The 26,450-nt window shown below is 47.6% G+C and overlaps 1 protein-coding gene and 1 long non-coding RNA gene across 3 annotated transcripts; one reads left to right on the top strand and one right to left on the bottom strand.

Moving 5' to 3' along the window:
• The first annotated feature begins 5,352 nt into the window (after positions 1–5,352).
• On the top strand, positions 5,353–7,079 carry LOC144335960 (uncharacterized). Its single transcript, XR_013407279.1, has 2 exons — positions 5,353–6,047; positions 6,369–7,079. It is a non-coding gene; the product is annotated as an uncharacterized LOC144335960 (long non-coding RNA).
• Positions 7,080–11,831: 4,752 nt separating this feature from the next.
• Positions 11,832–23,315, bottom strand: MRPL58 (mitochondrial ribosomal protein L58). 2 transcript variants are annotated; one of them, XM_001092083.5, is made up of 6 exons: positions 23,120–23,315; positions 18,097–18,133; positions 13,336–13,395; positions 12,712–12,794; positions 12,450–12,619; positions 11,832–12,172 (listed from the first exon to the last, which is right to left on the bottom strand). In XM_001092083.5, the coding sequence occupies exons 1-6, from the start codon at positions 23,303–23,305 to the stop codon at positions 12,088–12,090; spliced, it is 621 nt and encodes a 206-aa protein (XP_001092083.3). In that variant the 5' UTR covers positions 23,306–23,315; the 3' UTR covers positions 11,832–12,087. The 2 variants fall into 2 exon arrangements, with proteins under 2 accessions (XP_001092083.3, XP_077828899.1); XM_077972773.1 differs by having other exon boundaries at positions 11,832–12,167.
• Between the last annotated feature and the right edge of the window lie 3,135 nt (positions 23,316–26,450).

Here is a 26,450-nt window from a genome sequence, read left to right as displayed (position 1 = left end):
CTCCCACACCACCCAGGCCAATTTTCTGTCCTCATAATCCTCCAGCATCCGGTATTTCCTCCCCATCCCTGCTGCCACCGCCCTAGTTCCAGAACATGTCCCTGACTGCTCACATGAGGTCAGTTGCCAGCCATGCACACTTTCCTCCAGTCTCCTCGTTCTGTCATAGGCAGAGCAGTCTTCCTGCCACAGCTTCTGTAGGGGAAAGACTAAATGTCTTTAGCTGTCACTTTTAAGTCCTTTCTTTTTTTTTTTTTTTTTTGAGATGGAGTCTGGCTCTGTTGCCCGGGCTGGAGTGCAGTGGCCGGATCTTAGCTCACTGCAAGCTCCGCCTCCCGGGTTTACGCCATTCTCCTGTCTCAGCCTCCCGAGTAGCTGGGACCACAGGCGCCGCCACCTCGCCCAGCTAATTTTTTGTGTTTTTAGTAGAGACGGGGTTTTGCCGTGTTAGCCAGGATGGTCTCGATCTCCTGACCTTGTGATCCGCCCGTCTCGGCCTCCCAAAGTGCTGGGATTACAGGCTTGAGCCACCGCGCCCGGCCGTCCTTTCTTAAGGATCCCAGTCAATGTGGCAGACTCATCTTTCACAGCTCCTCGCCCTCTGGGTTCCAGCCAAACTGGGCTACAAATCATGGCTGACATTGCCCAAGTACCAGCTCAGTGCCACTAACCACATATCTATTCACTGAAATCCCACAATAACCTTATGAGGTAGGCGCTAATAACATAACCTCTGGTTTAGGCTGAACACAGTGGCTCACACCTGTAATCCCAGCACTTTGTGAGGCTGAGGCAGGCTGATCACTTGAGGTCAGGAGTTTGAGACCAGCTTGGCCAACATGGTGAAACCCCGTCTCTACTAAAAATACAAAAATTAGCTGGGTGTGGTGGCAGGCGTCTGAGTTCCCAGCTACTTGGGAGGCTGAGGCAAGAGAATGGCTTGAACCCAGAAGGTGGAGGTTGCAGTGACCCGAGATTGTGCCATTGCACTCCAGCCTGGGTGACAGAGTGAGCCTCTGTCTCAAAAAACAAATGAACAAACAAACAAAAAAACCCCTAGTTTATAGGTGGAGAAACTAAGGTTCAGAGAGGTTAGATAGCAGCTGGGGGAGGTGGATGGATGGGAGCTGACCCTGAGCAGTCCTCTTCAGAGCCCATTCTCTCAACCACAAGTTTCCTGTCCAGCCGCAGGCAGGCCTTGCAGTTGCCATTTTCCTAGCCTTTGCTGTTGGCCACCACTGGAGCCTCCCAAGTGACATGCTGTTACCCTGCCAGTTCCTCCCCTCCCTTCAGGCCCATCTCAAGCACATCTTCTCCAACCCTCCAGCTGGAACTAGTCACTCCTCTGCCTCCAGCAATCTACTGAGACCTTTCTTACGTCATTCATGATGCTTCAGGTCCTGCTACTGTAAGAGGAATCCATTTTTCCTCTCAGCTTTTATTATCACCTGATCAAATGTCAATTCTCTGGAAGAAAGAATTTTGCTTTATTCACTTGAGTCCTCCCCACCCCACGCTCTGAGTGCCTGGCATTCACTTAGCATTTGCTGAATTACTGAATGAACTAGTAAATTTTTTACATCCTGCATATGAGCCTCAGCTCCCTCCCAGACTCTTGAGTCCCTTGAGGACACGGACCACGTCTTTCCTTTAAAGGAGTCATGCTAATCTTCTCTGTATCATTCCAATTTTATTTTATTTTTGAGACAGAGTCTCACTCTGTCACCCAGGCTGGCTGGAGTGTGGTGGCACGATCTTGGCTCACTGCAAGCTCCGCCTCCCAGGTTCACACCATTCTCCCACCTCAGCCTCCCAAGTAGCTGGGACTACAGGCACCCGCCACCATGCCTGGCTAATTTTATTTTTGTATTTTTAGTAGAGACGGGGTTTTGCTGTGTTAGCCAGGATGGTCTTGATCTCCTGACCTTGTGATCTGCCCGCCTTGGCCTCCCAAAGTGCTGGGATTACAGGCATGAGCCACCGCACCTGGCATTCCAATTTTAGTATGTGTGCTGCTGAAGTGAGCAAATTTTTGTATTTTGTAAGTCATTTGTAAATGAATTTTCCCCTTGTTTAGACTCATGTGCTCACATCAACTAGATCAAAATCATATAGAACAGTTTAAGAAATTTATACATGCCAGAGCAATCTGCTACTGCAATGCTAGCCTGAGAGGATTGCAAAATTCTCCTACCAGTTCCAACTTACTCTTCGTGCCTCTAAAACCCACTGCCTAATACAGCACCTAACACACAATACTTTTTGTTACTCAAGATACCCACTGGTTTTGTTGGGGTGATCAGATCCAACACCAGGTCGTGGGGGCGATGAAGTCTGGTGAAGTCAAAGGAATGAGAAAAAGAGTTTGAGAGAAAAAGTGGGACCAGGAGGCCATCGCAAGTGGGGAGGCTGTGAAGGCCCCCACCTCTGGGAGCCCACACTGTTTATTGGTGCTCAAACAAAGAAACAGGTGGTGAGGATGTGGGGGTTGAAAGGAAACAGTGTATCAAGTGAATGAGAAACATGGCTGCTTGAGATAATGGGAGTGCTAGAGGCAAGGAGCTAAAGTCTAGCAGACATGCAAGCCCTGCCTCAGCTTCTTTCCCAACACTCAGCTTTTCTCCCAACATGCCCTGCTTCTCTTTTTGTAAAACCACCACAGCTACTATCATTATTACTAGCATAAGGTGACCTCTTTTTTAAATTAATTGGGCAAGGCAATTTCAGGTTATGCAGCCCTTAATTGCCAGTTGGTGATCCAGCTTCATTTTTCTTAGCCCTTATTCAAAATGGAGTTGCTCTGGTTTGAATGCTTCCCACGTATCTCCCCTTTCCCTTTTATGAGAGGACCCTTAATCCTAGGAGTTGCAGAAGGATGAAGGTCTGTTTTCTGTAACTTCTTCATGCTGAGTAGGGGCGATGATACTCCTGCCTATCTGTTAGGGTCTCTTGTATTCAGGTAGGGAGGAGTTCAGTCAGAAAGCATTGGTCCGTTAAGCATCTATAGGTAAAACCCTGGTGCTCCAGCAGTTTCTCAGCATGGCTCATACTGGGGAACCTGGCACATGGTTGGGATCCATGGCTCCTTCCAGTCTCCTCTTCCATGGTTGTACACACATTGAGGGCACCTACACGGTTTGTTCATCTCCTGCAAAAACACAAGCATACCCTCACCCCCATGTTAGTAAATCTACTGAAACAGAAGCAAAAACTTTTGTGGCTGTAGCTGGGAGACATGCCATTACTGAAGCAGTTGTAACTCAGTTTTGGCCTCGTTGGTTAACTACTGTGAGATAAAACTTACCGTTGATAATGAGAAGCAGGCCCCTTCTAACAGAATGCACAGAGAAAGCAAACTGAGGCTTAAAAGCAATCCAAAGGCTGGATGCAGTGGCTCACACCTGTAATCCCAGCACTTTGGGAGGCTGAGGTGGAGGATCACCTAAGGTTGGGAGTTCAAGTCCAGCCTGACCAACATGGAGAAAATCCGTCTCTACTAAAAATACAAAAAAAAAAAAAGAAAAAGAAAAAAAATTTAGCCAGGCGTGGTGGCGCATGCCTGTAATCCCAGCTACTTGGGAGACTGAGGCAGGAGAATCACTTGAACCTGGGAGGCAGAGGTTGCAGTGAGTGAAGATCACGCCATTGCACTCCAGCCTGGGCAACAAGAGTGAAACTCCATCTCAAAATAAATAAAAGCAATCCTTAAACTTTCAATTTGCACTGTACAGGTGGGGCCACTAGATGCTGTGGTTCATGATAGATCTTCAGATGTTAGGTGGGCACCCACAGAGGTACCTGATTGTCACCTGGAGAGACACAAGCAAATCCTCTTCCCCATAAAATTATCTTTCCTTTTTCCCAGCTCTTTGTATGTGCATCCCTCCACCATATATCTTGTCCAGGCTTTTTATTTTCCTTTTGTCCTGTCAGGTGTTGTTCAGCTGCAGTCACGGGTTGATCTTTTTGTAAATTTAAAATATTTAATGTTAATAAAGCTAAATGCAATTGCATATGTAGTGTCTTATATTCCTGGTCCCCTCCTTTTTGCTTTTGTATTTGAGTTTTTAAAGTACAATTAGCTCTTTCCAGTAATGCTTGTCTTTGTGAGTTATATGGAATACCTGTAGTATGGGTACTATTCCATTGTTGAAAAAATGTAGCCATGGCTTTACTACAGTATCCTAGGTCATTACCAGTTTTGATTTTTTCTGGGATTCTCATAACTGAAAAGCAAGATAAAAGATGTCTTTTAACATGAGCTGTAGCTTCCCGTTTGACATGTGGCCCAAATAAAATGTGTATAGGTATCTACTGAAACATGAACAACGGACAATTTTCCAAAGGCGGGAATATGTGTTACATCCATCTGCCAGATGGAATTTGGAGATAAACCTCTAGGGTTAACTCCTTTTATGTGGCAGATGCAGGACTTGGCAGGCAGAACAGTGTTGCACAATTTCTTTAGCTTGTTTCCATGATAGACCATATCTTTTTCTTTTTTTTTTTTTTTTTTGAGACGGAGTCTCACGCTGTTGCCCAGGCTGGAGTGCAGTGGCGCGATCTCGGCTCACTGCAAGCTCCGCCTCCCGGGTTCCCGCCATTCTCCTGCCTCAGCCTCCTGAGTAGCTGGGACTACAGGCGCCCGCCACCGCGCCCGGCTAATTTTTTGTATTTTTAGTAGAGACGGGGTTTCACTGTGGTCTCGATCTCCTGACCTTGTGATCCGCCCGCCTCAGCCTCCCAAAGTGCTGGGATTACAGGCTTGAGCCACCGCGCCCGGCCATCTTTTTCTAAGGCCTGAGGCATTAAGATGGGTTAAAGAATGAAATGTTTGTGCATCAGCAAAGGCTGCAGACACCAGTGCATCTGCCCTTTGATTAAGTTTAGTTAAAGGGCCAGGGAGGTTACTATGTTCTCTCATATGAGTGGTATAGAAAGGGGAATGCCTTTGTTGCACTGCTTGCTGTAAAGAATGAAATAAAAGATTAAGTTGTTCATCAGCTACATTTCAAATTAAGGCACATTCAATATTTTGCATGGCTTGCACTACATAGCCTGAATCAGAAACAATGTTTACTGGCTGCTTAAAAGTTTTTAGCACTATAATCACAGCCATAAGTTCAGCCCTTTGAGCAGAAAGAAGCAGTCTGTTTGAAAAACTTGCTGTTGAGGTGTTGCAAATGAGGCTTTTCCATTACTAGATCCATCAGTAAAAATGGTAATGGCTCCTTCAATAGGGGCTTTTTGAGTAATAGAAGGCAATATCCAGGATGTTAATTTTAGAAACTGGAAGATTTTAGACTTAGGATAATGATTATCAAGAATGCCAATAAAACTGGCAAAATTAACCTGCCATTCTTGGGAATTAATATAGGCTTGTTGAATTTGTTGTTTAGTTAATGAAACTATAATCTGATTTGGATCATATCTCATTAGCTTTGTTGTGCGCAGCCTCGCTTGCCGTACTAGCACAGCAATTTGATCTAAGTACAGAGTGAGAGTTTTGGTTGTATTGTGAGGTAGAAAAAGCCACTCAACCAGATCATCTGCTGGTTTATTATTTATGGTGGGAACAGTAAAACCAAATTTTTCATAATCTTGGGCAGCTAAAGGAATGGTAAAAAAGCAATCCTTTAGATCTATCACTATGAGAGGCCAGTATTTTGGGATCATTGTTGGGGAGGTCAGCCCTGGTTGTAGCGTGCCCATGGGTGGAATCACAGCATTAACAGCCCTTACATCTGTTAACATTCTCCATTTCCCTGATTTTTTCTTAATGATAAATACAGGAGAATTCCAAGGGGAGAGAGTAGGCTCTATATGTCCCTTTTGCAATTGTTCCTGCACCAGTTCTTTTAAAGCCTTCAGTTTTTCCTGTTTCAGCAGTTATTGCTCTACCCAAACTGGTTTGGCAGTTAGCCAAACAAGAGGAATGGGAGCTGGAGGCTCAACAATGGCTGCTCCTAAAAATGACACTCCAATCTGGTTCGATCTATTTGTCCTTCTAAAGGTTCTCATTGGCCATTTAAATTTTGCCGGGCGCGGTGGCTCAAGCCTGTAATCCCAGCACTTTGGGAGGCCGAGACGGGCGGATCACGAGGTCAGGAGATCGAGACCATCCTGGCTAACACAATGAAACCCCGTCTCCACTAAAAATACACAAAAAATTAGCCGGGCGTGGTGGCGGCGCCTGTAGTCCCAGCTACTCGGGAGGCTGAGGCAGGAGAATGGCGGGAACCCGGGAGGCGGAGCTTGCAGTGAGCCGAGATCGCGCCACTGCACTCCAGCCTGGGCGACAGAGCGAGACTCCGCCTCAAAAAAAATAAAAAATAAATAAATAAATAAATAAATAAATTTTTTCCTAGTTCTTTTCCCAGACAATGTCCCGTATTTTTCATCATTTGTCTACTATTATTACTACTATATTGATCCGTAGGAATAGATATTTCAGCATCTCATTATTGCAATAAGTCTCTACCCCATAAACTGACAGGAATAGGTGTAATGACAGGCTGAATTGTCCCTTCCTGACCATCTGGCCCTTCACATGGTAAAATCAAAGAACTTTGAAAAACTTCTGAGGCACCTCCTACTCTAACAATACCAATGGATGCCTTTTGTTTAGGCCAATGCAGGGGCCATTGATTTATAGCAATAATAGAGACATCAGCTCCAGTATCTACTAGTCTTTAAAAATCTTTTCCCTGAATAGTTACTGTGCAAATATGTCTTTTGTCAGACACTTGATTAACCCAATGCACAGCCTTTTCTGCTTGATTAGTATTACGAAAGCCTCCTGTTCTTTTCACTGTGCTGCTTCCTAGTTTTATGTAAGGTAACAGCAACAACTGAGCAATTCTTTCTCCTGGGGAGGCAGACCATGGAGTCAAGGGACTAATAACTAATTGAATTTTTCCGGTATAATCAGAGTCAATTATTCCCGTATGTACAGTAACACCTTTTAGATTTTTTTTTTTTTTTTTTTTTTTTGAGACGGAATCTCACTTTGTCTCCCAGGCTGGAGTACAGTGAGTGGCTCAATCTTGGCTTACTGCAAGCTCCACCTCCCAGGTTCACGCCATTCTCCTGCCTCAGCCTCTCGACTAGCTAGGACTACAGGCGCCCACCACAACGCCCGGCTATTTTTGTTGTTGTTGTTGTTTTGTATTTTTTAGTAGAGATGGGTTTCACCATGTTAGCCAGGATGATCTTGATCTCCTGACCTCGTGATCTGCCTGCCTTGGCCTCCCAAAGTGCTGGGACTACAGGCGTGAGCCACCGTGCCTGGCATACCTTTTAAATTTAGACTAGACCTTCCAAGTCATAGACCGACTGTTCCTGAGGATAAGGGTCCCCTAACTCCCATGGGGACCTTCTTTGGTGGCTCCCCAGGAAGTGTGTCTGGAATTGGTTCCTTCTGGTGGGTTCTTGATCTTGCTGACTTCAAGAATGAAGCCACGGACCCTCGTGGTGTTACAGTTCTTAAAGATGGTGTGTCTGGAGTTTGTTTCTTCAGATGTTCAGATGTGTCCGGAGTTTCTTCCTTCCAGTGGGTTTGTGGTCTCGCTGACTTCAGGAGTGAAGACACAGACCTTCGCAGTGAGTGTTACAGCTCTTAAAGGTGGCGTGTCCAGAGTTGTTTGTTCCTCCTGGTGGGTTCGTGGTCTCACTGACTTCAGGAATGAAGCCGCAGACCCTCGCAGTGAGTGTTACAGCTCATAAGAGTAGTGCGGACCCAAAGAGTGAGCAGCAGCATTTATTGTGAAGAGCGAAAGAATAGACCTTCCGCAGCATGAAAGGGGACCCAAGCGGGTTGCTGCTGCTGGCTCAGGTGGCCAGCTTTTATTCCCTTATTTGGCCCCACTCACATCTTGCTGATTGGTCCACTTTACAAAGTGCTCATTGGTGCGTTTACAAACCTTTAGCTAGACACAGAGTGCTGATTGGTGTGTTTACAATCCTTTAGCTAGACAGAAAAGTTCCCCAAGTCCCCACCTGATTCAGAAGCCCAGCCGGCTTCACCTCTCATAAGGAGACAGGAATTGTGCTGTAGAGATCTATGGCCACACTGCCTGCTGAGGCAGGGGACAGTTGTTGCACAGGGCACTGGCTGTGCCGGGTATGCCTCAGTTTGTTGAGGGGCTCAAGGCAGGCCCCTATTCCCGTTTCCCGAAAGAGGTTGTCCATCATTGCTAAATTTAGAATGACATTGTCTTGCCCAGTTTTTGCCTTTCTTACACCAGGGACATATGCCGGGACTTTTCTGTTGACTGATGGTAGAAATGTTTGCTTTTGATTTCCTTTTCTGCATTCCTTTCTTGTGTGTCCAAATTGCCCACAATTAAAGCAAGAGCCTGAGAAATGGGGCATATTCTTTCCTACTCTTAATCCAGCCATAGCCTGAGCTAAAAGAGTAGCCTTATGTAAGTTACCTCCAATGCCAATGCAAGCCTTAATATATTTAGCTAAATAAGGCTTCCCTCTCTGGGGTCTAATAGCAGTTTGACACTCTGCATCAGTATTATCATATGCAAGAAGCTGTATTACATCCTGAGCCGTTTTATCAGTTATGGCTTTATACACAGCCTCTTGGAGTGGAGCAATAAAATCAATATACAGTTCTTTGGGTCCTTGTCAGACAGAACTGACATAAGGATATTTTCCCCCTGTAACATTTATCCTTTCTCATGCTGGTAAGCACACAAAGCACAGCTGAACAATGGCAACATCCTCCATTACTGCTTGATTCTCTAATCGACCCCAATTAGGGCCAAGTCCCATTAACTGTTCAAAGGAAGCAGGCACAGGTGGCTGTGCTTGTATGTTTTCCCTTACCTGAGTTTGAGCTTCATCAGCCTACCAGGTTTTAAACTGCAAATACCGAGATGGAGTGAGAACAGATTTTGTCAAAGTATCCCAGCCACATGGTATTAATCTACTATCAAGAGCCATATATATATATATATATATATTTTTTTTTTTTTTTTTTTTGAGACGGAGTCTCGCTCTGCCGCCCAGGCTGGAGTGCAGTGGCCGGATCTCAGCTCACTGCAAGCTCCGCCTCCCGGGTTCACGCCATTCTCCTGCCTCAGCCTCCCAAGTAGCTGGGACTACAGGCGCCGCCACCTCGCCCGGCTAGTTTTTTGTATTTTTTAAAGTAGAGACGGGGTTTCACCGTGTCAGCCAGGATGGTCTCGATCTCCTGACCTCGTGATCCGCCCGTCTCGGCCTCCCAAAGTGCTGGGATTACAGGCTTGAGCCACGGCGCCCAGCCAAGAGCCATATTTTTTAATAGAGTTTGCACAAAAGGAGAATTCGGTCCGTATTGACTAACGGCTTGCTTAAATTCGGTTAGTAACTTAAAAGGAAAAGTGGCCAATTAGCTGTATTCTGTCCTCTGTGCTGGATGATAGTAACAGGAAATTGCCATGCTTCAAGTCTCCCTCGGCTCTAGCTTTTTGAATATAACTTTGTATAGCACCACCAGTTGCTCCAGGTTTTAATGTTGCAACTTCAGAAGCAGTAAGTTTTTCAGCTAATTCATCTTCTCACCCATTTGGAGAGAGAGGAGGTGGCCATTCACTTAATTCAGCAGGTGGAGCTGACAGGCTAATAGAACATACTTTTTTTAGTTTTCCTTTCTTTTCTTTAATCTCCTCCGGTAGCTGTTCCTCACACTCAGAATCTGAAGTTAGTTTTTTACACTCGTCCTCCTCTGAATCTGCCTCATCATCTCTTTGAAATGGCTGAAGAGCTGCCTTTATTAGCGCCCACACTGACCAAACAAACTCCAATTTCTGCTCCTTCTTTATACGCCTTTTAAAAATCTCTGCCAATTCTCTGCCATTCATCTAACTCTATAGTCCCTTGTTTCGGAAACCATGGGCAAAACTGCTTTACTGTACTAAAGAGTGATTAACAAATTCTGAGTACTAACTTTCACTCCCCCTCTTCGTAATAAACGCCTTAAGAAATTTAAATAAGCAGAATATCTGCTTTCACTTTATCCCATTGTTACCCTAGTTCTTCTGAGCACTCAGCTTTCCTGTCGAGCTTTGTTTAGACGCCCTCGGGTGTCCTTTGACCATGCGTCCCCCGCTTTCACACGCTCTAGCGTTCCTTCACCAGGGTCTTTGTCACCTCACGTTGGGAATGTTGGGGTGATCAGACCCAACGCCAGGTCACGGGTGCAACAAAGTCTGGCAGAGTCAAAGGAATTACAAAAAGACAAGTTTGAGAAAGTGGGACCAGGGGGCCATCGTGTGGAGGCTGTGAAGGCCCTGATCTCTGGGAGCCCACAGTATTTATTGGTGCTCAAAGAAACAGGTGGTGAGGATGTGGGGGTTGAAACAGTGTATCAAGTGATTGAGAAACATGTAACATATGACTACTTGAGATAATGGGAGTGCTAGAAGCAAGGAGCCAGCAAGTCTAGCTGACAAGCAAGCGCTGCCTCAGCTTCTCTTCCAACACAGCTTTTCTCCCAACTGCTTTCTGTTACCCACGACTCTTAAAACCTAAACCCCTTGGCTGGGCGCAGTGGCTCATGCCTGTGATCCCAGCACTTTGGGAGGCCGAAGTGGGTGGATCACCTGAGGTCAGGAGTTCAAGACCAGCCTGGCCAACATGGTGAAACCCCATCTCTACAAAAATACAAAAATTAACTGTGCATGGTGGTATGCACCTGTAACCCCAGCTACTGGGGAGGCTGAGGCAGGAGAATCACTTTAACCTGGGCGAAGGAGGTTGCAGTGAGCCAAGATCACGCTATTGCACTCCAGCCTGGGTAACAGAGCAAGACTCCATCTCAAAATAAAAAAACCTAAACTCCTTAACTTGAATTCAAGGCTCTCCACATCAAGCTGGTCTCTCTCCAGGCTCACCTCCCACTGCAATGGTGGATCGCCCTGCATGAATCCACCATTCAGTGCTTCTGCCTTGTCACCCCCTCCACCTCAGCCTCTTCAGTCTCCTGTGTTCAAACTATTCCCTTCAAATGGCATGTCCTCCTCCCCTCTACTGATGAAAGTCCTATGCCTTTTCCATAGCCCAGCTCAAATGCCCACTTACCTGTCTCAGCCCTCCTACCTGGTTGTGTGTGTGGTGGTTTGTTTTGTTTTTGACACGGAGTCTGGTTCTGTCGCCAGGCTGGAGTGCAGTGGCGTGATCTTGGCTCACTGCAACCTCTGCCTCCTGGGTTCAAGCAATTCTGCCTCGACCCCTGAGTAGCTGGGATTACAGGTACCCAGCACCTATTTTAGTAGAGACAGGGTTTCACCATGTTGGCCAGGCAGGTCTTGAACTCCTGACCTCAGGCGATCCACCGACCTCAGCCTCTCAAAGTGCTGGGATTACAGGTGTGAGCCACCAAGGCAGTTTCTTTTTTTTTTTTTTTTTTTTTTTGGTGAGACACAGTCTTGCTCTGTCGCTCAGGCTTAAGTGCAGTGGTTCAATTACGGTTCACTGCAACCTTGAACTCCTGGGGGCTCAAAGTGATCCTCTTGCCTCGGCCTCCTGAGTAGCTGGGACTATGGACATATGTCACCACGCCTGGCTAATTTTTGTAGTTCTTGTAGAGAGATTAGATCTCCCTATGTTGCTCGGGCTGGTTTTGAACTCCTGACCTCGTGTGATCCTCCTGCCTTGGCTTCCAAAGTGTTTAGATTACAGGCATGAGCCACCATGCCTGGCCTGTGTGTTCTTTCACAGCAGACACCAGAACCCTTTCCTGTTCCCCAGTGCTGTGTCAATAACTGTGCAGCTGATTTAACTGAGAGAAAAGGTAGGAATTGTTTTCTGAAGCATTCTGAATGAGAAGGGAAACCTAATGAGTTTTGAATTTTATTGTGGCTAACACATTAGATGCATTATTAAGGTTTGACAATATGGTGACTGCCTATAAAGACTTTTGCAACCAGTGCCTGTAACCTTCATTCCAAATGAACGTTCTTGTGATGGCTCCAATGTTATAGACAAGCATTAACAGCCAAAAAGAAAAAAGGAAATCTCCTTATGGTGTGAAAGGCCTCTCAGCTGCAGCTGCCCTGACACCCAGACGAGCCCTCCCAGCTGCAGAGGGTGATTTCAGTCCATGTCAACTCTCCTGCTTGTCTTTACAGCAGAATGAATTCTCTTTTGTCTCAGCCTTTCCCGATTCATGTTTTCTATCCTGAAAACAAAAAGACTGCAATTAGGCCCAGATGCTCAATCAGTGCTTTTCAAAGTGGCAAGAGGAGTTGGAAGCTCAACGGGAAGCCGGGAAGCTGGGAAGCCGAGCAGTTATACCAGCAGGCACTAGCCCGCAGGCCTCCGTCCCAGGTCAGCATCCTCCTCTTCCTAGAGCTTCTCCCATGGCCGGCCTTGGACTCTCCCCTGCCCCTTCCTTACCTGTGTAGACTCTTGTCCACACAAATCAGTTTATAGCAACTTAGGGCATTTCCTGGTACCTGATTCTCTGAAGTTTAACATCTTCTTTTGTTGGCTCCTTGGGTGTCTCGCTGGCCTCAGCGATCATGTCTCGAATTTTCTGCAGGCAGTCTGCCAGATTCCGGAACTGATAGCGGCTGCTCTCAGAGGTGAGGATCAACTCTCCTAACCTGTTGATCTTGTTTTTATGCTGCAGAAGACAAAGGAAAAACTGGAGTCCTACAGAGTAAAGGTTTAAAAGCCACTGAGGGATTTCTAGGGAAAGAAAGGAATGGTGGTTACCATGATGGCTATCTTCTGCCGCACAGGCTCTGCGATCCAGTCGGCAGTTGCCAAATGGAACCTGACTTCCGCCTTGGAATTCACTGTGGATGAAAGGAAGAAGGGAGCATGGGTGCCTGAGACTTCCAGGAAGGATCAACCCCCGGGTGACCAGTGACCATCCTGAAACAAAGGGAGGCCAGAGACCTAACCATGTACATTCTAGCCTATGTCCAAGTTGGCTATGAACAAGTCTGCAAAGACAGTGAGGCACTCTTGGGCAAAAATAGACTTCCGGTAACTAAGCACCCAGTGCTTCTCTTACAGTTTTACTGGGTTGAAAAAAAAATGGAGGGAACGGGTTGCACCAGAATGAAGGAAACCTGTTCTTGGAGCTGGCTGCCACCTCACACTGCGATTTCTCTTTGTTTAGACTCACAAGCCGATCCTAGTCCTAGCAACCCACAGCTGAATGTCTGAGAATCAGACCACATTCAAAAGAATAGAGAGGATTATTATAAGCCGGCAGTATTAAAGCTTCTGCTGAAAAATCCCTTTATTCCATATGAACATAAACACAGAGTTCCTCAAGCCCACCTCCCAGCTACATTTTAAAGCAAAAGAAAGCAACAAGGCACCCCGTACCTTTGTTCACATTCTGCCCCCCAGGACCACTACTCCGACAATAAGATATTGTCAAGCGATCTGTAAAACAGAAGAAAGTACACACACAAAACTGATTACCTCATGGCAAATGTGCAAACTGCTAATTAACTATCAACACAGCTATCCCTATTATATATCTTTCTCTTTCAATGACTTTTTTTTGTTTGTTTGTTTGAGACAGAGTCCCACTCTGTTGCCCAGGCTGGAGGGCTGTGGCGTAATCTCGGCTCACTGCAACCTCCACCTCCCGGATTCAAGCAATTCTCCCGTCTTAGCCTCTTGAGTAGCTGGGATTACAGGCGCGCGCCACCACGCCCGGATAATTTTTATATTTTTAGTAGAGACGGGGTTTCACCATATTGATCAGGCTGGTCTCAAACTCTTGACCTCATGATCCACCCGCCTCGGCCTCCCAATCAATGACTTTTATATACAGTCATCCCTCAGTAGCTATCAGGGATTGGCTCTATGACTCTTGTGGATACCAAAATCTGTGAATGCACAGTCCCTGATATAAAATGGTATATTTGCAAATAAGCTGCACATATCCTCCTGCATACTTACAACCATCTCTAGATCGCTTATAACACCTAATACAATATAAATGCTATAAACACTATGTAAATACTTGTTCTACTGTATTTTTTTTGTGTGTTTTTTTTTTTTTTTTTTTTTTGAGACAGAGTCTCACTCTGTCACCCAGGCTGGAGTGCAGTGGTGCACGGTCTCTGCTCACTGCAAGCTCCGCCTCCCAGGTTCACGCCATTCTCCTGCCTCAGCCTCCCAAGTAGCTGAGACTACGGGTGCCCGCCACCACACCCAGCTAATTTTTTGTATTTTTAGTAGAGGTGGGGTTTCACCATGTTAGCCAGGATGGTCTTGATCTCCTGACCTCGTGATCAGGCCTCAGCCTCCCAAAGTGCTGGGATTACAGGCGTTGAGCCACTGCGCCAGGCCTATACTGTATTGTTTAGGGAATCATAAGAAGAAAAAAATTCTGCACAAGCTGCAACCATCCTTTTTGTTCTTTTTCAATTTTTTTTTTTTTTTTTTAACAGTCTCACTCTGTCACCCAGGATACACTGCAGTGACGCAATCAAAGCTCACTGCAGCGACCATAGCTCACTGCAGCCTCAAACTCCTGAGCTCAAGTGATCCTCCTGAGTCAGCCTCCCAAGTAGCTAGGACTACAGGCATGTACCACCATACCCTGCTGATTTTTTTTTTTTTAATTTTTTGTAGTTATGCGGTCTTGTTATGTTGCCCTGGCTGGTCTCAAACTTCTGGGCTAAAGTGATCCTCCCAAAGTGTTGGGGTTACAGGTGTGAGCCACCGTGCCCAGCCTCTTTTTCAAAGATTTTTGATCCACAGTTGGTTGACTCCGTGAATGTGGAACTCACAGATACAGAGGGCCAACTATATATATAAATGTAACATCTGGGTCAGTGAAGCTGGAGATTATTCAGATGTCAAAACTGAAATTAGAGTAAGTAATTTTCTCAAAGTCACACAGATAGCAAAAGTAAAATCAGGACTTGGCTGGCTGCTTCTAGCCCCGTACATTCCACCTGATCTGCTGCCCTCACTTTTTGCTGCTTGTTTTCTGTTTGTTTTAAAGCAAGGATTATTTCAAAAGTTCAAACTAAGGGACGGAGTTAGTTTCATCCAAGATGTGGTGGATGTGGAATCTCAACAGACTATATAAGCTCCAAGAGGGCAGGACTGTGTCTTATTCATGGTGTGTTCATGGCTGTTCCCTGGGCCTAGCTCACGGTTAGTGTTAAAACATCTGTTGGATGTATGAGGAGCTGGGAGCTCTAGCTTCAAACACTGGCTCCATCACGAAGTGACCATGATCTTGGCAAAGTCTCATTGTTTTTCTTGGTCTAATTTTTGTTTGTTTTTAATCTGTAAAATTAGGTTTCATCCTTCCCTTTTTATAATTAATGAGAAGCAGTCTTGTCATATCTGAGGAATGGAGGGAAGGCATTATATTGGGAAAATCTGAGTAACTGCAAGAAGTTTGGGTGGCAAGGAACTGTGGCACCATGGTGGCAGAGAGCTGGCCTCAGTGAGCAGTAGTGACTCATCTTGGGACTGCTTTTAAGAGGATTTCCTCCTTTGGAAAAATCAAATTAAATCCACTTTCTGACTAGGTAACAAGTGCACGTGCCACTGCAGGGGAACAGTTCTGCCATGGTGATCGCTGGCAACCTTGCACATGGGCAAAGCTTGAGCTGCAGCTGACTGAAGTCTTTATAGGAATGGAATGCTTCGGGATTCATGAGTGTGGGAGGCTGGTGAGGAGCTACTACCAGGCCACTGCCCACTTGCCTGCCTGTCTCCCCCTAGGAGGCTGTCACGAGACACTTCTCTTCACCTCCAGTTCTGATGAGATGGGAGGCTTTCTGCCTCCTCCCCTACACACATGCTGCCCTTACGGCACAGCCTCGTTTTTATTTTTTGAGACAGGGTCTCACTCTGGCACCCAGGCTGGAGTCCAGCGGCACAGCAGCCTTAACATCCCAGGCTCAAGCGAACATCCCGGGCTCAAGGGATCCTTCGGCCTCAGCCTCCCAAGGAGCTGAGACTACAGGCAGGCACAGCTTCAAGCTATAAAACTGCTTTGCTGCAGCATGTGGCTCCTCAGCCACAGGGTATCCTGTCCCTTGGGTTGTGGTCATCTGGCCTCTGTTTCAGAGTCATCTTGAGCAAGGGCCACAGGAAACCAGTACCTTTGGTTGCTCTTCCTTGCACTGTCTATGGAAGTCATACACTGTCTGAATCTCAAAAAGGCTCATTGTTTCTTTACAGGCTGTAACTGTTAGGCCTTGCTTATGCTTGACAGGTACAAAATTTTACAGTTATGCAAATGGTTTATTTACATGAAAATGTCTCTCACTCTTGTCTCCTAGCCACCAAGTTTGTCTTATCTCTCTATTCCTCCAGGCAGCCACTGCATTCCTTTCAGATCTAGATATCTTTCTACACAGATATGGATATAAAAATAGACACAGATATATTGATACAGATATTCAGAAATAGATATTTCAGGCCGGGTGCAGTGGCTCATGCCTGTAATCCCAGCACTTTGGGAGGCTGAGGCGGGCAGATCACGAGGTCAGGAGATCGAGACCATCCTGGCTAACACAGTGAAACCCCGTCTCTACTAAAAAATACAAAAAATTAGCCGGGCATGGTGGCGGGCACCTGTAGTCCCAGCTACTCAGGAAGCTGAGGCAAGAGAATGGTGTGAACCTGGGAGGCGGAGCTTGCAGTGAGCAGAGATTGTGCCACTGCACTCTAACCTGGGCGACAGAGTGAGACTCCGAAAAAAAGATATTTCAGAGATATAGATACGTAAAACACAAATGGTAGCTTATAAACTCTCCTGTGTCTTCCTCTTTCGATTCATCTATTGTAAAGAGTGCTCCACGTCATGAGAATGTCAAGAGCTCTCCACTCAGGTGGCACACGGCACAGTATGATGTGAGTGGCCACGCCATCATTTATTTGCTATTCTAAATAATGCTACAAAGATTCTACTTCTGGCCGGGCGCGGTGGCTCACGCCTGTAATCCCAGCACTTTGGGAGGCCGAGGCGGGCGGATCACGAGGTCAGGAGATCGAGACCAGCCTGGCTAACATGGTGAAACCCCGTCTCTACTTTAAAAATACAAAAAACTAGCCGGGCGAGGTGGCGGCGCCTGTAGTCCCAGCTACTAGGGAGGCTGAGGCAGGAGAATGGCGTGAACCCGGGAGGCGGAGCTTGCAGTGAGCTGAGATCGCACCACTGCACTCCAGCCTGGGTGACAGAGCGAGACTCCATCTCAAAAAAAAAAAAAAAAAGATTCTACTTCTGCACACCCAGAGACGGTCTCTTCAATTGGGCTGGAGAGATCTGGAAGGAATGTGTGAGGGATGAGAGAAATGACTGATTTTTTCTTTTCTTGTTTTCCTCTGAGACAGAGTCTCGCTGTGTCACCCAGGCTGGAGTGCAGTCGTGCAATCTCAGCTCACTGAAACCTCTGCCTCCCAGGCTCAAGTGATTCTCGTGCCTCAGCCTCCCTAGTAGCTGGGATCACAGGCACACTCAGCTAATTTTTGTATTTTTATTTTATTTGAGACTGGGTCCCGCTCTGTTGCCCAGGCAATGGCAGGATCTTGGCTCACTGCAACCTCTGCCTCCTGGGTTCAAGCAATTCTCCTGCCTCAGCCTCCCAAGTAGCTGGGATTACAGGCATGTGCCACCACACCTGGCTAATTTTGTATTTTTAGTAGAGATGGGGCTTCGCCATGTTGGCCAGGCTGGTCTTGAACTCCTGACCTCAGATGATCCACCGGCCTTGGCCTCCCAAAGTGTTGGAATTACAGGCGTGAGCCACTGTGCCTGGCCAAATTTTTATATTTTTAGTAGAGATGGGGTTTCACCATGTTGGCCATGCTGGTCTCAAATTCCTGGCCTCAAGTGATCTACCCACCTTGGCCTCCCAAATTGTTGCGATTACACGCATGAGCCACCATGCCTGGCCAACTGATTTTTTAAAAATTTTTTATTTTTTCCAGACAGAGTTTTGCTCTCATTGCCCAGGCTGGAATGCGATGGCACAATCTTGGCTCACTGCAACCTCCACCTCCTGGGTTCAAGCGATTCTCCTGCCTCAGTCTCCCGAGTAACTGGGATTATAGGCACATGCCACCATACAGCCAACTGATTTTTAAGAAAACAAAATTACTTACTTAGAGGGATGTCACTGTCGGCTTGCTTTGCACCATCCTGTAATGTAACATACACACTGTCAAATAAGTATTACCTGCTGGGTAACTCCTAACTGGTTCAAGGCAACAAAGAAATGATGTAAAGTCACAACACAAACATTATACATTAGTATTTTTGGGTCCTCTGCAAAATCATATCACAATGACAGAAAAAGCATCCTTAGACTCCAGAGGTACCACCTCAGAAACACTCCTCTAGGAGAATGGATCTGATGTCTCCAGCCTTCCCTGCCCTAGCCTTAGCTAGTGTCAGGCACCATCAGAGGCCTGGCTCCAGCAGGAGGAGGAACCACAGGGCACATGCATCAGGGAGCCTCCAAAAGCAACACCCTCTGTCAACCTGGAGCAACAAGCCTGGCAGGCCGGCTGGGCGCGGTGGCTCAAGCCTGTAATCCCAGCACTTTGGGAGGCTGAGACGGGCAGATCACGAGGTCAGGAGATCGAGACCATCCTGGCTAACACAGTGAAACCCCATCTCTACTAAAAAATACAAAAAAACTAGCCGGGCGAGGTGGCGGGCGCCTGTGGTCCCAGCTACTCGGGAGGCTGAGGCAGGAGAATGGCATAAACCCGGGAGGCGGAGCTTGCAGTGAGCTGAGATCCGGCCACTGCACTCCAGCCTGGGTGACAAAGCGAGACTCCGTCTCAAAAAAAAAAAAAAAAAAACAAACACCCTGGCAGGCCACCCTGTTCTTTCCGGGCCACAGGAGACTCCCACACGACGCAGTCCATCTTGGACAGTGACTGTAAATGCACCCTGAGGGCTTCTGTCAAACTAACTACTCACTCTAGGACTTCTCACCTCCATGTCTCTCTCTCCCTTACCGTTCCTCAAGCAGCAATGCCCTTCAGCCTTAAATCTTTGTATCCACAAGGCCCAGTGCAAACGCCACCCACTCCAAGGCTTTTCTGGCCCTCCAGGCTCAAAGCATCAGTATCCTCAGGTGCACTCTCCCTAACTGCCTTCATTTCTTTTTTTTTGAGACGGAGTCTCGCTCTGTAGTCCAGGCTGGAGTGCAATGGTGTGATCTCAGCTCACTGCAACCTCTGCCTCTTGGATTCAAGTGATTCTCCTGCCTCAGCCTCCTGAGTAGCTGAGATTACAGGCACATGCCACCATGCCCAGTTATTTACTTATTTTTTTTTTTGTATTTTTAGTAGAGATAGGGTTTTACCATGTTAGTCAGGCTGGTTTCGAGCTCCTGACCTCAAGTGATATGCCCGCCTTGGCTAGGATTACAGGCGTGATCTGTCCCCCAAAGTGGTAGGATTATAGGTGTGAGCCACCATGCCCAGCCTGCCTTCATTTCTTTTATCTTAGAATTATTTGGGAGTTGGCCTGGTGCGGTGGCTCACGTCTATAATCCCAGCACTTTGGGAGGCCGAGACGGGTGGATCGCTTGAGATCAGGAGTTGGAGACCAGCCTGGCCAACATGGTGAAACCTCCCCTCTACTAAAAATACAAAAAAATCAGCTAGGCATGGTGGCACACACCTGTAATCCTAGCTACTCGGGGAGGCTGAGGCGGGAGGGTTGCTTGAATCCAGGAGATGGAGGTTGCAGTAAGCTGAGATCATGACACTGCACTCTTGCCTGGGACACTGCACTCCAGCTTGGGTGACAGAGCGAGACTCCATCTCGAAAAAAAAAAGAAAAAGAATTATTTGGGGTGAAACCCTCATCCTACTCCACCTGTCTGCAGCACTGAAGATCATGGGCCACACCCTCCTTCCTGAAGCATGTTCTATCTGTTCCTTCTGAGATTTTCCTTTTACCTTCCTAGGACTCTTTCTCACTCAGATAGCTCTTTGCAACTTTTAAACACTGACATGCCCTTGAAATACTTCTCTCTCTCTTTCTTTCCCTAGAATACTTCATCTATGCTGATGAGAATAGCCTGTTTTTTGTTTTTGTTTTGAGACGGAGTCTCACTCTGTCGCCCAGGTTGGAGTGCAGTGGTGCAATCTCGGCTCACTGCAACCTCTGCCTCCTGGGTTCAAGTGACTTGTCCTGCCTCAGCCTCCTGAGTAGCTGGAACTATAGGTGTGTGCACCATGCCTGACTCATTTTTGTATTTTTAGTAGAGACGGGGTTTCACCATGTTGTCCAGGCTGGTCTCGAACTCCTGACCTCAAGTGATCTACCCACCTTGGCCTCTCAAAGTGCTGGGATTACAGGCATGAGCCACTGTGCCTGGCCAGAAAATAGCCTGTTTTTGACACCCAACTTTCTGGCTCAAACTCAAACCTTTCTCCTCAACTCCATACCCATATACCCAACGACTACTCAGCATCTCTTGTCAGATGTCTAATGGACTCAAACCTTAAGTCTCCTCAGAGGACTTCCCTTACTAACAAGCTGAGGTAGCCTCAGCACTCTGTTGCAGCACCCTGGTCTATTCATCACACTACCTCTCACTACCTAATGGTTTCCCTATTTGTTTACTGCCTCCTCCTTCCACTAGAATTAAGCTCCACAAAGGAGAGAGATCCTGTCTGTTTTGTTTATCATGGCTGTATATGCTAGACTGAAGTAGTGACTGACACAGTAGGTATACAATAAACATCTCTCATCTCAGTTAATAGCAACTCAATCCTTTCATTGCTCAAGGCCCCAGACCTGGCTGGGCATGGTGGCTCATGCCTGTAATCCCAGCACTTTGGGAGGCTGAGGCGAGCAGATCATTTGAGGTCAGGAGTTTGAGACCAGCCTGGCCAACATGGTGAAAACCCTGTCTCTACTAAAAATGCAAAAATATGAGCCGGGCATGGTGGTGCATGCCTGTAATCCCAGCTACTCAGGAGGCTGAGGCACAAGAATCACTTGAACCCAGGAGGCAGAGGTTGCAGTGAGCTGAGATCACGCCACTGCACTCCAGCCTGGATGACTGAGTGAGACCCTGTCTCAAAAAAAAAAAAAAAAAGGGCCAGGCATGGTGGCTCACGCCTGTAATCCTAACATTTTGGGAGGCTGAGGCAGGCAGATCACGAGGTCAGGAGATGGAGACCATCCTGGCTAATACGGTGAAATCCCGTCTCTACCAAATATTAATAAATAAATAAATTAGCCAGGTGTGGTGGTGGGCGCCTGTAGTCCCAGCTACTCAGGAGGCTGAGGCAGGAGAATGGTGTGAACCCGGGAGGCAGAGGTTGCAGTGAGCAGAGATGGTGCCACTGTACTCCAGCCTGGGCAACAGAGCAAGACTCCGTCTTAAAAAAAAAAAAGGCCCCAGACTTCAATTCCTCTTTTATTCTCACTTCTCATATCCAATCAGTTAGCAAATCTTGCAGGCTTTCTTTCCAAAATATGTCTAGAATCTGACCAATTCTCATGACTCCTGCTGCTTCCACCCTGCTTATCATCTCTTGCCCTATACTGCAATCTCCTTACTTGTCTCCCTGATCTTGGCATCCTCCATCTGTTCTCTATAAGGCTCTCTGAGTGATCCTTGTAAAACTAAAATAATTCCATTCTCCTGCTTCAAGCTCTCCAATAGGTCTGCCTTACATTCAAAGGAAAGGCTGGAGGCCAGTAAGTCCTAGAAACAGGCCTTTTCCCAGCCATCCCTCTCTTTGGCTTTTCCTCCTGACTCGCCTGCTGAGCCACACCTAGGGACTGCTACTGCCTTCAGGTTATTACACTTTCCCTTCCCTCTGCCTGCGATGCTCATCTGCCCCCTATTCTCATGACTTGCTGTCTGGCTTCTTCCAGGTTGTTATTCAAATGTCACCTCATTGAGGGCCTTCTTAGACAATCTTACTTAAAGTTGCCATCCTACTTCCTACCTCTGGCACTACTTCTGCCTTCTTGGCTTTATTTTCTCCAAAGTACTACCTCATATATTAGTCCATTTACTTATTGCCTGTCTCCCTCCACCAGAACATAAGCTCCACAAGCTTTAGAATTTCAATTTTGGGCCGGGCGCGGTGGCTCAAGCCTGTAATCCCAGCACTTTGGGAGGCCGAGACGGGCGGATCACGAGGTCAGGAGATCGACACCATCCTGGCTAACACGGTGAAACCCCGTCTCTACTAAAAAATACAAAAAACGGCCGGGCGCGGTGGCTCAAGCCTGTAATCCCAGCACTTTGGGAGGCCAAGACGGGCGGATCACGAGGTCACAAGATCAAGACCATCCTAGCTAACATGGTGAAACCCCGTCTCTACTAAAAAAATACAAAAAACTAGCCGGGCGAGGTGGCGGGCGCCTGTAGTCCCAGCTACTCCGGAGGCTGAGGCAGGAGAATGGCGTGAACCCGGGAGGCGGAGCTTGCAGTGAGCTGAGATCCGGCCACTGCACTCCAGCCTGGGTGCCAGAGCGAGACTCCGTCTCAAAAAAAAAAAAAAAAAAAAAGAATTTCAATTTTGTTTGCTACTCCATCCCCTAGCCTAGCACAGCTTTTGTTGAGTGAGCGAGTGAATTAATGAACAAATGAATGGATATTCTTTTCCAGTCCTGTAAGTGGAAGCTCAACAGGTTTGGGTGGGTCTTCTCTCTCTTGCTCCGGGGCTTGATTCAGTGCCTGCACACAGCGGGCTAAATAAATGCTCCTGAAGGAACGATCGAGAAGCCGTTTTATTCGCGTGTCCTGGGGTTACTGGAGGCAATGGTCAGTGTAACGTCCCAAAGGGTAGCAAACAACCTGGCAGCCTCTTGCCTTTATTGTCCGCCTTGGGGGGGCCAGAATGCCCATATTTCCCCTTGGGACTGGAATTTGGTCTTGAGGGCCAAGGAAACGAACGTGGAAAAGCTGGCGGCCCCGAAAGAAGTATACCCAGCCGGCCTTCTCGGCTCCAGCACATCTCGCGCTACAACAAGCACCCCACTCCCGGCCAGGTTAGCGCGGACAGCCAGCCCCCTCCCGCGGCGACCGTCACGCAGCCCCCCGACGTAGCTCCACATCCGGCCAATGGGGCCCGGGGTTCCTAACACCACCCAACAGCCTAACAAAACGCCCCTTCCGTCCAGTCCTTCCCGGCTCACCGGGACCCTCCAAGCGGTGTCCGAGCCCTGAGATTCGGGGTAGAGCTTGTCCAGGCTGTAGATGCTCTTGAACTCAGTGCCATCTTTCTGCTTGTGCAGCGCCCGGCGTGGGCACCGTGTGGGCGGTGGGAGCATCCAGACTCCGGCTCGGTTCAGGCTCCAGCGCAGGCACCCGGTGGCCGCCATGCTTGGGTCTTGCGACTGTTTCCGGCGGGCGCTTTCTCTCAGCGGTCCGCAAACTCCAGTGGCCCTCAAGCTTTGGTTCCGCGCAGTTTCTAGGGCCCGCCGAGGGGAGGCGGCAAGCTGGGGTTCCGGCTATGCTCCCTGGCCGGCCGCCTCCGGGAGGCCTGGTTGGCGGGAGAAGACGGTGGCCAGACAGCGAGCTACTACAGGAAGAGTGTCCCGATCTTGTGTGCCCGAGAAACACCACTTCTCTCCCTTTCAGAGTCCGTGCCCTCCGCCTGGACCGCCCCCTGCCCAATTCAAACATCAGCGAGGCCTGCCCGGCAAGCCTGGGGCGTCTCCCGCCCCGCGCTTCCCAGTCCCTTTACTCTGCTCTAATTTATCTTTTTTCTCTTCCTTTACAAAAATCACTCAGTCCTAATTGTCTAATTGCTGTCTCCTAGCTGGAATGTGAGCTCCAGGAGGGCACCGGCTCACTGCTGTATCCCCAGCACCGAGAACATGGCACATCGTGGACACCTCATGAGTACTGATAAAATGAATTTTGTAGGAATGTATTTTTGAAAGCTGGGTTCTGGTAGACCTGAGTTTTAGGAACGCCAGCCTCTTTTTACAAGGCAGCCTATGCGCAAATTCCCCGCTGAGCACGTGTGTGTAATGGCTTGTACCCAGCAGCTCTGCAGGACAAATACCAGATGGGAGGAGGAGGCAGGTCACCAAAGAAAGGTTCGCAAAACGTGGAACGTCATCCCCCGCCCTTCAGCTTTATGGAGCAAGATGGTGCTTTCTTCCAGCCAGGAGAGAGGGGGCCCCTGGGGAAGTAGGGAGAGAATTCAGAGAACTGCCGGCTAACTGGAACCCTTTCATAGCGCCGTTAAGGGCTGAACTACACACAAGTTCCAATTCTGAAAAAGGTTCAAAGTCGAGCAAGCAGTGTTTGAAAACAGCTAAACCTTAGTTAAGTTATTTTGTTGAGAGGCAATGTGGTAAATGGAAACAAGGCTAAATAAATGTTCATAATTATTAGTAATGCTAGCGATTGTTTCTTAATGTAGAGTTCTATTTTTAGAAACAAGCATAATTCTCTAGAAAAATGTGCCCCCGGGGATGCTGGCTGATTTAAACAGGAGATTGTTATCAAACCAAGCTTTTACCATCTCAGCATCATTGCTACAGCAAATCTTTAAGAAGGAATAAACCACTTTCCAAGCACTGACTTTATAAGCTCAGATAGGAAGGGGTGACAATTGACATATCTCGGGCTCTAGGTTGGGAGGAGTCTCTGCCCTGTCTGACTTAGTCCCAAGACCTCAAAGGGAATAGAGGCATCTCCATGGCAACTGGAATAAGCTGCTCAGGGGAGCAAAACCAGGCATTCACTCAGTTCCGGGGCTAAGGGGTTATAAGTAATAAAGTCAGAACCTTTCCATGACATCATTGCTCTGAGGCTGGGCTCCAGCTCTGCACCTGACCCAAGGCAACAGGAAAAGGAAGCTGCAGGTTTCCATGGCCCCAAATAAACACAGCCTGCTCGGGCCATCTGGTGGCCTGGATTCTGGGAGAGGAGGTGGGTAGAGGAGAGAATGAGACAAGCTGCCCTGGGGTGGAGAGAGGAGCAGCTGGTGAGCTCCTCTTACCTGCTGCCGCTGTGAACTATCCAGAATGGAGGCCCTGGGAGAAAAAGGCCAGAAAGGGGCCACCTGTTCTCCCAAAAAGATGGGCCCTAAAGGCTGAGGCCAGTCTTCCCTTTCTCCTCCTTGGTTCTCTATAGGCTGAGATGGTGCTTCAGGGAGGGGACATTCATGGGGGAAGAGGAAAGAGGTCATTCCTGGCAGCTGAGGAACTTGCAGACACCAGCCCTTCTATAGGGCCTATGAGTTGCGGTACTATTCCTATGTAGGGGGTCCACAGAATTCCCCTTTCTTCTTCTCTGTACTGCCCTGGGTCAGATGGCCAATTTTTGTTTTTTTTTTGTTTTTTTTTGAGATTGAGTCTCGCTCTGTTGCCGAGGCTGGAGTGCCGTGGCGCCTATCTCAGCTCACTGCAACCTCTACCTCCTGGGTTCAAGCAATTCTCCTGCTTCAGCCTCCCAAGTAGCTGGGACTACAGGCGCGCACCACTATGCCCGACTAATTGAATTTTTAGTAGACACTGGCCAGGCTGGTCTCAAACTCCTGACCTCGTGATCCGCCTGACTTGGCCTCCCAAAGTGCTGGGATTACAGGCGTGAGCCACCATGCCCGGCCAGATGGCCTCTTAAAACTCATCATTGACCAGGTGCGGTGGCTCTCACCTGTAATCTCAGCACTCTGAGAGGCCAGAGTGGGTGGATCACCTGTGGTCAGGGGTTGAAGACCAGCCTGGGTAACATGGCAAAACCTCGTTTCTACTAAAAAAATGCAAAAATTAGCTGGGCGTGGTGGCACACACCTGTAATCCCAGCTACTTGGGAGACTGAGGCTGGAGAATCGCTTGAACCCGGGAGGCGGAGGTTGTAGAGCTGAGATCGCACCACTGCACTCCAGCCTGGGCGACAGAGCAGGACTCTGTGTCAAAAAAAAAAAAAAAAAAAAAAAATCCCCAAAAAACAAAAGCCAAAACAAAACTCATCATTATGTGTAGATAGGAAATGTGCAATGAGGCATGGTGGATTGGTCAGGACTAAGTTTGAATATTTTTTTTTAATTAAAAAAATAGACAATGTGTCCATGTCCTAACTGCTGGTACCCGTGACTATGAGTTTATTTTAAAATTGTATTATTATTATTTTTTGAGACAAGGTCTCACTCTGTCATTCGGGCTGGAGTGCTGGTATGATCATGGCTCACTGCAACCTTGGCCTCCCTAGCTCAAGCTATCCTCCCACTTCAGCCTCCCAAGTAGCTGGGATTACTGGCATGTGCTGGCTAATTTGTGTATTTTTTGTAGAGACAAGGTTTCTTGTCTCTACCAGCCCAGGCTGGTCTTGAACTCCTGGGCTCAAGCAATCCACTTACCTTGGCCTCCCAAAGTGGTGGGATAATCATCATGAGCCAGTATGCCCAGCTAACTTTGAATATTTCTATGTAACCTTGAATTACTAACCTGACCTCTAAGTTTTTGTATCCTCATCAGTAAAATGGAGATTTTATAGTCATCTCATAAAGTT

This window comes from Macaca mulatta, chromosome 16 (assembly GCF_049350105.2).
Source record: "Macaca mulatta isolate MMU2019108-1 chromosome 16, T2T-MMU8v2.0, whole genome shotgun sequence".
NCBI lineage: Eukaryota > Metazoa > Chordata > Mammalia > Primates > Cercopithecidae > Macaca > Macaca mulatta.
This window is presented reverse-complemented; position numbering and strand designations above follow the sequence as displayed.